General features: G+C 42.8%; 1 protein-coding gene across 1 annotated transcript in view; it reads right to left on the bottom strand.

The window, feature by feature from the left end:
* The window catches only part of SMYD5 (SMYD family member 5), a 115440-nt gene that overhangs the window by 86863 nt on the left and 16417 nt on the right, over positions 1 to 12160 (bottom strand). The window contains exons 3-5 of the mRNA XM_085642770.1: positions 9265 to 9404; positions 7785 to 7906; positions 6232 to 6301 (exon numbers count right to left, since the gene is read on the bottom strand). Of these exons, the coding sequence (XP_085498896.1) occupies positions 6232 to 6301; positions 7785 to 7906; positions 9265 to 9404 (332 nt within the window). The remainder of the gene's footprint in view (positions 1 to 6231; positions 6302 to 7784; positions 7907 to 9264; positions 9405 to 12160) is intronic.

Here is a 12160-nt window from a genome sequence, read left to right as displayed (position 1 = left end):
CCTCATCTGACTGGCCATCACCATGTTCAGATGGGTGGTCTTTAGCATACTCAGCCAGGAGCTCCTGGAGCCCTTGTTTGGTTGGATGCAGACCCATTTGTAAATTTTTGAGTTTACATAAGGACCTCAATTCCTTGAAAGACAAGTGTAAGTAAGGTGTGAGGTCGAGCTCCTCCACCAGGTCCAGGTCATTATTATCACTAATAGCTGGGTTTGTTTGAGACATTCTAACCTGACAGTTCTAACCCTCTACCCTGACTATAGTGACTTTTATTTTTCTAAAATTCTAATGGGACTTAAGCAAGGCCCTAGCAAGACTTTTAGTAATTTTGGAAAAACCAATCAGAATTCTAAAGGCAATTTTTAAGAGTTCTGTCGTGTGATCAGATGGTAACCAAGTAGTCCAACAAATGCAAGTTTGTATCCCACTGCTGATCCACCAATGTGAGAAAGTGGCTCTGTATATACTGTTGCCTAATAGGCACAGGGTGTACAGAATCCACAGTCCTCCAGAGGCTGATAGAGGTCAAAGTTAGGTATGACCTTACTCTCAAAAGTGGTAGCTTGGTCGAGCAGTAAGGCAGTACCAAAGGACAGTTTAAAGCATTTATTGTACACACTCAGTCAGCAAATGGTTTCACACACTCAATAACTGAACTCTAGGCCAATGGTTTATATATATAAAATATATGCTTGTTTTATTTTTAGAACCACAAAGGGGGTAAAAATATACTTTCTCAGAATGAGAGGTTGAATATAAATACTTTTGTCTTAAGCAATAAATTTGTGTAACAGTCACAGTTGGTTGCAATAAACAATCCTATTTCCTAAACATAACAATGCATTGAGCTCAATGGTAAATTCAGGTTATTTGTAATAAATTGCATTTCAGATTACTTTTGGAATTCCAGGTCTGGCTCCTAGATCCAGCCTTGGGTCAGTATTCAGAATCAAGTGATGAAAGTCGACTTAATAACTGTAATGATTTTTAAATAATATTTAGCTATTTCAAAAGTTAGCACTTAGAAAATATTTCAAAGAAAACATTCAATGGATCTCTATGGCAAGAAATTCAAATTGCAGGTAGAGTACTTTATCGTTACTTTAGTAATCCAGGACTGGGTACCTAGACCCAGGACTGGGGTCCTTATCAAAAACAGGCAAGTAATTTCGTTTGCAGAAATGGTACGATTTTAAAAGAATATTTCAAATTTGCAAAAATAGACACTTAGAAGAAATTTCACAGAAAAGCAGACAATGGTTTCCTATGGGAGAAAAATGAGTTAGAGGTAAGTATAGTTGTGAGCACTTTTCAGGGTCAGGGCTGGGCACCAAGATCCAGCACTGGGAGCTCACCTAGGAGCAGGTGAGTAAATTCGTTTTTGTCACTTGGCTGATTTTTGGTGAATTTTTGCAGTTTTGAAAAGTTCACACTTAGAAGATTTTTGAAGAAAAAGCCAGTCAATGCTACCCTATGAGGAAAATGAAGTTAGCGGTTTAAGGGTAAGTACTTGACTGGCAGAGTTGAAATTCCGGGCATAGACTCAGGGGTCCCCCAGTGTCAGGTAGGTACAGTTGGTTCACCCTCAGCGGTTTCAGGACGGCCGGGTGCAGAGAGTTAGGCCCAATGTTATCCTATGAGGGATAGGGGGGCCTTGGTTGGTGGCTGCTGTCTGGCAAGCCACGCGGCTGTGGGAGCTGGGCTCCTGGTCACTTACTCAGGGCAAGTGGGGAAGTAAGTTAGTGTAGAGAGTGCACTGCCAGGGCCACTCGGGCGGCTGGGTGCAGGGTGCTTTTGAGCCTTCGGGCGCTCAATGGAAATCAATGGGAATGTTCCGGTTTGGAAAAAGGCTGCAGGCTCGGGGACGAGGATGTTTCCTTTGCCACCACCACTTCGAGGGGTAAGTTGGGTAGTTGTAGGTTAGGTGGGTACCCCGGGATTGGGCACAGGGGGCCGCAGGGCGCCGGGTGTAGGGGTGCCTTTTGACGTCGGGAATCTTACCCACTGGTTGATCGCGGTTGGGGTGGCACTCGGTTCTGAGGCTGCAGGCTTCGTCCGGGATGTCGAGGGGGGTCCTTGGGTGCCGGACTCGGGGTCACAGTCGCCGTGGGATCGTCCTCAGGGTCTTTGTCCACTCCGGCACTGGCCAGGCTTGGCTGGTGCAGAGTGTGTTGGGTCCGCGGTTCCGGGCTGCTGCCAGGGGTTAAGAATAGGTTTCTTGAGTAGAGCCTCTACTCATGGGAGTCCCAGGGGGCTTAGAGCCAAAAGGTAGCCAGGTCCTCCGGGGTTGGTGAGGTTGCTGGCCACGGGAGATGCCGCGCTGGTGCAGGTTCGAGAGTCGACAGGCCGGTAGGGCTGGGGCCAAAGCAGTTGGTGTCTTCTCTTTTTAGCAGCTGCAGGGCAGGTCCTTGTTCTTCTTGCTCTTCTTGTAGTTTTCTATCTGGAATCTGAGGAAGGAAGGTTCAGAGTGCCCCTAAATACTAGATTTAGGGGCGTTACAGGTAGGTGAAGGCCAGGGACCAATGGGTCCTTGTCCTGGGGTGGGTACACCCCCTATCCTGCCTCTCTCCTGTGGGAGGGGGGCAGTAGCCTAGTCCTGATAGGGTAGGGCTCCCCATCTTCAAGATGGCGAGAGCCCGGAGAAGTGCTTCACCTCGCCTCCCCCACCTGAGGGGTGGGGTGGGCAGGCTAGCACATCCCCTGTCCTTGTATGGGGTTTCTGGCCAAGCTTCCCGCCAGAATGGGGGGTTGCAGTGGCCTGGGGAAACTCCAAATGGCGGCCTGCCTTTGAAGCTTCCCTTTGCTCATCCTGGGGGAGGAGATTTCTCACCTCACCCAGGATGTGCATTGTTGCAGGCCCGGGAGAGCAGGGGCTCTCCCACCCAGGGGTCCAGCAACGTGTCTGCTGTGTGGCAGCCTGGGCAGCCTCAGAGCAGAAGTGGATTTTAAGTTAGCTGTAAGGGGGCATCTCTAAGATGCCCTCTGGGGTGCTTAGTACATTAAATCCTACACTGGCATCAGTGTGGGTTCAATGTGCTGAGAAGTTTGATACCAAACTTCCCAGGCTTCAGTGTTGCCAATTTGGTGCTGTGGAGCTCGTGTTTGACAAGCTCCCAGCACCATGTACTCTTCAATGACAGCACTGCACTTACAGTGCCCAGGAATGGACCCGAGTACTGTAGGGGCACAGGGCTCCTGCTCCTGTGCCCACACCATAGGCGTAATGCACCAAGCTAGAGGGGTGGCTGACATATGCCTTGGCAGTGTAGGTGATGGGCATGGTACACAGGGATGTGTGCCATGTCGACTCTTTGTTTTGTCCTGCTCCCAGACACTCAGCCTGCAAGGGCAGTGTGTGTGTAAGGGTACAGGGCCTCTGAGGGTGGCACAATGAGTGCTGCAGCCCTTAGAGGCCTTCCCTGGCCACAAGGCCCTGGGTACCTAGGGTACCATTTACTAGGGGCTGACATGTGGCTAGGGTTTGCCAATTGGGAGTTTGTGTGGTTTAAGGAAGGAACATAGGCCCTGGGCACCTGATTGGCAGGAACCCAGGGTACACTCAATCGAAGTACATTCAGCAATTTAGCAAAAAGTGGGGGCATACCATGCAAGAAAGATGGCACTTTCTCACACTATATAGACCTGCTCATATACCTTCGGAACCCGAATGGTATCAAACAGTAAGATTACACTATAAATACTATAGCTGGAAAGGAAAGGTTCTAAATTCTACAAATACTTCTATCCCTTCAGAATAAAAGGCCTCATGTTCCCGTTGAACTCAGCGTATTCCGCTTGATAACTAAAAAGCAAGAAGTCTACTAGTACCTACCTCTTGGATGTATTAGTCAACTTATAAGGTAACAACAACCTTTATCAAATTGAGTTTAGTTTCCTCTAAATATATCTAAGAGAAGAAGTATGTGAGTATGGTATGATTCGAATAGGTGCTTTAAAGAATGGCTGAGCATGGTTGTTATGTATGTTCAATCACCAGGAGAACTACACTGTTTGTTTATCTAAAGGTTTTTGTGGGAACTCTACTATTTCTGGGGGGGAACCATTTGCCTTAGATAGCATTTGTTCTTTTACCCAAGATTGTTGTGAGCAGTTGCAAATAACGATACTAAAAGTCATGACATGTATATAGAATGCTTGCATTTTAAATGGTTTCAATGTTATAAATTTTTATTATTCATGTAGATTGTCTGTACCGTGGGAGATTAGAATAATATTGTCCTGAAGAAGGTGGTCCTATATCACTAGCCTTCCACCGAAACGCGTCGACGCAAGTCCAAAAAGGCAGACTGTAGACTGGATTGACATCTGTTCTCGAAAAAAATGATTAACAGGAACCACACTGTGGAGAATAGTTGATTTGGGTCTTTTGTCTTCCTTTATAATTGGGATTAGAAAATATTTTTTCTTACCTGTGTTCTCCCTATGTTCTGAATCGTTTTTTATTGTAACTTGTATTGTCTGCTTATTGCACAATAAGCTTAATGTTAAACACTGATTTTATTGGTTTGTAACTGTCTTACAATTTTTATTATGTGATGTTTTTAATAAAATAGAGTATTTTGCACATACAACAATTTGTGACTAGGGTTCAGAATTTGGTGTCTTGTTCTGGTGATTGATTTAGTTTGATACTTGTATGTTTTGTGAGGTTATTTGTACATGTGCCAAAAAGGGGCATATTTCTTTTGACTATTGTCTTTTGGCGCTCTACCCATTTTTGTGGCATAGAGCCCCTCTCTTCTATTTTACACTAACTGACATTTATACCACAGAGACCGAAACGTCGACCAGTCTATCTATTTCAACAGTTATTCAGTTTCCTTGGAATTGTTTTCTGTTGTTTCAGATTCATTTTCCGTTACAAAAACATTTTGGAATAGATGTTCACATATTTGACCCTGAGGTCTCAACTTTTGAATTACACTGATTTACCTCGGTCATTGGGTGTTGTTGTTTTGCCTTGTACCCTTTCTGTTTGCTCACATTAAATAGTCTAATTTGTTGAAAAATGCACACCCGTGTTCACATTGTTCATTGGAGATTTATCACGATTTAAAAAAGTCAATTTGAGTTTTGATTGTTCATTAGTCAGTCACCTCTAGGGGCTTGACAATAGATTTATTTTGGCAATTGACGCTTATTCAGTTCGAATGAATTAAATCCCTTGTAGGCATTCTTACCCGTTAATCCTTTTTGCTGCAGCAGCAATTTGCTTCAGGATGCTGATAATAAAAAGCAAAGGAATCATAGGAAATTGGCCCTTGATAGAGACATGGGATGAACCATAATGTTTGACGCCACACCGGCCCTGCCCACATTTTATTAAATTAGCACCAAGGGGAAGGATGAATGAGTACAAGGTAAAAAGAAGATCTGAGGACTGATATCCATGAAAAACAGGCAAGTCCCCATCTCCAACAGACACCTTGTGTAGGGATTTGGAAAGTGGAGTGATATCAGAAGCTCCTGTTCAATCCTATAGATTGGATGCAGCCTAATGAAAGCAGTAAACTTTTGGTAAGTAAACAGAGGTTTTGCCCTGAATAATCCATAGGATTTAATATTTAGGCATGCAACAACCCTCTTTCTGGTAACAGATATACTTTCTAATCTATTTCATTCATTGCATTCCTGATACCCCATCAACCTGCAGGATAGTCTCTGGAACAGAACACGAGAACCTGGACATTCAGGGCATATCAAGTTAAAAATATGCCACATAAGTTGGAAAACATGTGGTGGAAATGTACAGTGGGTCTCCAACCAGTAGCCTGTGAGCTACTGTAGCTCTCCAGCGACCTCCGAGTAGCTCACCTGTGTGCAGCACAGACTATATGGGATGGTAGGATGGCCTGGGGGGTGTTGTGCATTTTTAACGGCAGGTGCACTATTCCAGCATTTCCTGCATTAGTCTTGCAGTCCAAGTAGAGACATCAAACTGGCCCCCAAATTCTTATGCCTCATCAGCTCGGTTTGTACTCTTGTCTTCTAAACGTCTCTACCGTGCATTTAGTACACTGAGAAGTGTTTTGCTGCCCTTGAATAGGATGTGGAAGTTTAAAAGAAACTTCCTATTTACAGAGTGCTGCACTTGCGACTTTGAGGAGCGCTGTGTTTGCTCAATATGCCTGAGAAGTACTGAAATCACCTTGCATGCTCTGAGCTGGACACACGCATTCGCCACCTCCCCTAGAAACGCGTCCGCCTACCTGCTTCACAGTGGCAACCATTCGCGCCATCAGCATGATGCTTGCCGTTTCGGGAGGGAAGTGAATATTTCTGTCAGGGAATTAATAAGAGAAAAAAAAGAAAATATAGCTGCACAACTGGGAAAGCAAAACAGTTACCCACTTTTATTTTCTGAGCAGCAAAAACAGTAGAATAACAGCCTTCCATTTTCTTTCGGCAGTAAAGAGTTGCTGGAGAACAAACCCAGTATGACTACAATATTTTTGTTTTTGTTTGTTTTTTTAAAATAAAACCCCAATTGAGATACTCCACATTAAAGACTGCCAGGCAGTAATTCAACACCAAATTATCAATTCCTCTGATAACAAACAGTGCTTTTGTTAATAGAGACAGAATACAAAAAATAGATTGCCTTAACATGTCTGTCGTTATCACAATGAAGGCTGTTTATCTGAAGACTTGGATCAAAAGATCGAATTGGAAATCATCTGTGAAGAGGTTCACTAAAGCGGTTGAGACAACAGAGAATGGCCACAATGCCCGACCAGGCCCGTGCTACTCAGGCAGAAGCTAGGGAGATTACTTTAGTAATAAAAATGCATATCCATGTGGACCTCAACTGTAAAATGGGTTCAGATAAATATCTGGTTGTTTAGTGACATCCGCCAAGGAAAGTAAGAGAGGAAACCTGCAGGTATGTTGGGCATCAGAATAAAGATCAGGAATGGTTACTGACTCAGGCAATGTAATGGACAACTAATGCGGAAGCAAGCTGCAGGCTCTTGAGGGAAATAGCTGATTTCTTAAAGCACACGATGGACCATATACTAGCAGGCTGTTCCCAGGGTCTCTCTAGTTACAAGACATCAGGGCTGAAGTCGGGTGGCAGGGGCTAGGGAAGAAAGTAAATCGATTTCCACAACATACTTTAACACCACCTCGCTTTTAGGTTCAATGACAAAATGCAGTAATGCATAATTTCTACATGGTCAACTATGAAAAGCAAATAAATAAAAAGAACAGCCATGAATCAACTGTGTTACTGAACATTCATTTTAACGAGGTAAGTGGGTTGCGATGTATTGGTAAGCACTTTTCACCAAACATTGGCACAAAAGGAGATCTTTGATGCCCTGCTACACACTGGCAAGAGGTGGTAATGAGGATCCTAGATGCTGGAGAGGAAAGGTCTGGGATGTAAGGAGCCTTAATTCTGAAAGGGTATCAGCAGTGAAGACATGGGATTTTCTCATGTCTGAAAGATGTAGGCGCTGGTGCCGCAAATGTGTGGGTGGGAACAAGGACAGGGGTAAAATCAAGGACTGGTCAAAAGGGTAAAATCAATGGCTGATGAAAAGGGGCAGAGTTAAATCACGTGTCTGAAATACAACTAACTATAATCCTGCTAGAAAGAAAATAGAGAGCATTTTATCTGAACTAAAATGCAAAAGAGTAGAAAAATTCATTTCCTAGGAAGCAGAAAATCGATCTATTTTGTTAGTCCCCCTGGTGTCTCTGCCGCTGTCGCAGCCATGCAAGGACCATGGGGGGGGAACAAGGGAAATTCACCTACCTCCAGGCCTCCTGAAGTTTGTTCAGAGGGTGTTTTGGGTCTTCACGGGAAGCTCCAAGGCAGAGTGCTTTGTGGTACTGGTCATAGGCAGATGTCTGGCAGGAGGCACTGCAGTATACCACCTGAATAAGACAAAAATGTGCACAGTTTATGGTCACCCCCATAGGACTGCATTCAGGAGAAGCTAGAAAACTCCACTACCCCAAATGTCAGCAGCTGGAGCACAGCAGCATGTAGGTCACCCTTGTGTAGCGCTGGGTACGTTGAGTCGTATAGAAAAAGCTATTTCTCTTTATACAGTGTCTGTGAAGGAGGACAGGATTCAAGGAAAAGGCTGTGCATCCACGTTTGAAATAGTAGTGCATCCACTAGTTGCAGGAGTGCCACAGGGAAACAGCAGATGCGTACAAAACTCTTAACGGCATTAAGACAATGTACATTTGGAATCGCTTCTGTGCGCCTACAAGCGACTGACAGGTTACGAATGCAAAAAACGATTTTAATGAACTTGACAACTTCAATAAACAAATTTGAAGTCTGTAATCTCTACTGATGACGGTTAAAGAACCAGAAACATGTGTCTAGAGATCAGTACTATCTACGTCAACTCTGGCGAAACACTCGGAAATATTTTAGCAAAGCAAGCAACATGAGACTGCATTTACCATAATGCCAGGTGCGAACATTGATGGGAGGTGAAGCGGTGTGCTCCCACCCCTGTTCCTACCCTTCATACTTACATAGTCACCTCTCCTCTTTTTCTCTCACCCCAATCCTCCCCTTCACTACTCTTACCACTCACTGCCATGCTCTCTTTTTCCTTCCTCAACTCCTAGGAGTCCCCCATAGGCTCATGGGAAAATATATAGTGAACGCAAAACTAGGAAAAGGGAGAACTCTCACCCAAACTTGTAAAAATATGTAATCAAAATTCCAGACATATCTAATCCGAGCATTCTACAGTGCTGCAGCTGTAGGAATTAAAGCAGCAGAGTTATTTCAAACCACTTTGTGTCCACTGCTGAGCTCCCACTGTCAGCCAACCTCAGCAGTGATGTTTATTTAGGTCTATATTGCAACATAAAATTTAGTAATTGTTTTATCAGCATAATGCATTGATCATATCGTCTAATTAATAACAGTGAAAATAAAGCCTTTATATCTATGCACAATATGATCTTAATGACTGGCAGAAACCCACAACAATTCAGTCAACCTTATTCTTACTCTTCCCTTCTGATGCTTACATAGTACTTCCTACCCTTCAAATCTAAAACAATGGCTACCTGGACTTAGAGGTGATTCTTGCAGAAAAACTGCAAAAAAAAACTTTTTCACTCAAGAGCTGCAAGGCAAGAAACTAATATGCAACTTAAGGCTGCTCTTCCTCCAGATACCAAAATTGCACTGACATCAGCCTCAACCCTTGCTTTAAGAAGCTTAGATCTACCAAACACAATTAACTTAAGACATCACTTACCTGACAGTTAGGACAAACTTGGTGCAAGTCTCTTCTGATTTGGCACTGCTCTGGGTGAGGTAGGACAAGAAAAGCATTTCCGGACAACCGACGTGCATTCTCTTCTGCTGTCTCCAGTGCTCGCAAGCAGTGATCACAGGCTGCAAATTAATAAGGTAAGCACATGTTGAGACAGAGCAGACACAATAACGTGGCCACACCACACCACCAAGCTGGTACTTGATTTAGACCAACCGTCTTCGTTTTCAGGATGCAGCGTCATGGCTAGAAACACTCAATATTCTGTACAAATGGGTAATCCAGATCGCAAAGGTATAAATGGAAAATCAGGACCATCTATTCTCCTCATTTCACTGCAAATGTTAACCAGAAATACAATGTTATCCTATTGGAGGCACGGGATGTTAAACTGCAAACAAGCTCACTATCTCTGGGGGTTCTCAGGACCCCTGAAGACAGGATACCATCTAAAATCTATTTTAAAAAAATTAAAAAAAACAAGACAGCAAGCCTTTCCATCTATGCACCCAGGATCTGGAACACCACCACCAAATCCAGCATGACTACCCCAATTTAGAAAAGAGCTGAATTGGTAACACTTCAAAGAACATCACAATGTACAAACATTTCACAACCCAGCTACCTTTCTTATCGCTGCTTGACACTGAGGCCAGTCTTGAGCAAGTACTGAGCTGCGCTGCCCCTTGGATAGGTCTGTGCTACCGAACCACCACATACATAAATGTAAAATAATTAACTAAGAGCCAGCACATTTCAGAAAAAAATTCTAAGAACAAATCACATGACCAATTGACGGTCTTAGTACACAAAACAGATACAGAAAGATCAAAGGTCTATATCAGCCCATCTTTCCTGTTCTGAACATTTTAAAATTTGTTTGATTCATGCTATTTTTTTTACAACTTTGATTCAGTACAATAGTTAATACCAGAAGGTTTTACATACTGTAAATAGTAACTGCTGCTACTACCAAATTATTAATGCTTAATCTTTCAGAGATGAAACAATATTTGTTTGTTTATAATTAAATGTCACATCTTAAAAATCAATTTGAAACAAAAGCCTGCACACCTAAATATCCATTATAAACAGTTTATTATAAATTTGGCTGTGCTCCCTGGGGTGTCCTCCAACCAACTGAAACAACTAATACAGAAATAATCGCTGTATACCTTTTCAAGTGGAGTTTCTAGGAGCACAAGCTAATGTTGCCAGAAATAGGCACTTTAAACCAAATAAACAGTCTTGTGTCCCATATAATCAGTCATAAGTTTTAGTTTATTTCATACTATTCTTCGATCAATTGATTATAAACCATTAAAACCCTCTTTTTGGTCATACATCCACAATTGATTAGTCCATAGTGTTGATTTACACTAGATTTGTATGGCTATACGTCCACGATTAATAAACACCAATGCATTCCGGACCTATATGGTGATTGATTTGAAGGATATACAACCATGCTCTACAGAGAAAAGGAATTGAACAATCATTTGACATCATACGATAGTCAAAATTTATTAGAAGGTGATCAGAAAATACAAATGTTAATATTGCCTCAATGTAAGGCTAACGTAAAAAAAAAATCATAATCTCGTCTACTTGAATATATACCACAAACAACACATTGATTCTAGGCAAATCCCAATTTATCATAAATCTGTCAATATCAAAAAATGTAATCTCTGTGGAAAAGCAAATCACTCAAAATCACGTGTAGTAGGACACCCATTCTTGTATTCGCTCCCATACACACATTTACTCAAAGTATCTGCATCTCTTTATTTTCGAGTGTTAGAATATTTGATGTGATTAAATAAAACCTAATTTTGTTACTAGATCATAAATGAGCATTCCTCCAGCGGCAAGCAGTGTATGGGGCCATGCCCTTCTGTGGGTTTCTGGCACAATTCTGGACTCTGAATTGCTCTAACATTCTGTGTTAGATCGCGTTCTTCTGTTTTATTATTATTAATAATTTTATAAAGCGCACAGCTACCCAAAAAGGTTTTTCTGGCACTGAGCAAAGGAGAAGATGACTTACACCTTAGAACAGCCAGGTCTTTGGCCCTTTACGGAATGCAAGTAATGAAATGCAATTTCTCAGGGACTATGAGAAGGTGTTCCACAGTTTCTGGCCCAAAACAGAGAAGGAATCCCCTCCCATGCCAGCCAAACAAAACCTCGGCACTGTGCACAGGACCAGGTTCCGAGATTTAAGTGTACGTGTGGGCTGACAAGGCACCACCAGATCATGTATGTAGCATGGGCCTGCTCCGGCTCTGGTTTTGAAGATGTAGCACAGAACTTTGAATTGAATACACTTTGAAACAGTGAGCCAATGTAGCTCTTGGAAAAGGTGAGAGACAGAGGCGTGCTTCGGGAGCCAATACAGAAGTCTCGCCAATGAGTTCTGAACTATCTTAGGCGTAAGATGGAAGCTTGATCGATTCCTAAGTACAGGATATTACCATAGACTAATCTAGACAAAATTAAGGCTTGGACCACAGTCCTTTGGGCTGATTCAGAAATCATTCAGATGATCATTTTGAACTACTTGACCACAGCGAAACAAGTGGCGGTAACCTTGATCACTTGAGGCTTCATAGAAAGATTCTCATCCAATACAAAGCCCAGACACTTAACCGTATGGGACAAATTAGGAAGAGTCCCTAGGCCAATGTTGTTGGCCCCAGAGTTGATTCTTGCCCAGGATTATGACCTCTGTCTTATCTCCATTTAGATTGAGAGAGTTGTTGTTCATCCAGGAAGTGTTATGACTCAAGCCAAGGTTAAGATTGGACAGTCCAGGACCCTGTGCAGATGACAAGGAGATGATGACTTGTGTGTCCTCAGCAAAGGAGAATAAAGT

This window comes from Triturus cristatus, chromosome 2_2 (assembly GCF_964204655.1).
Source record: "Triturus cristatus chromosome 2_2, aTriCri1.1, whole genome shotgun sequence".
NCBI lineage: Eukaryota > Metazoa > Chordata > Amphibia > Caudata > Salamandridae > Triturus > Triturus cristatus.
Note: the sequence above shows the minus strand (reverse complement) of the source record. Positions and strands in the feature narration are given on the sequence as shown.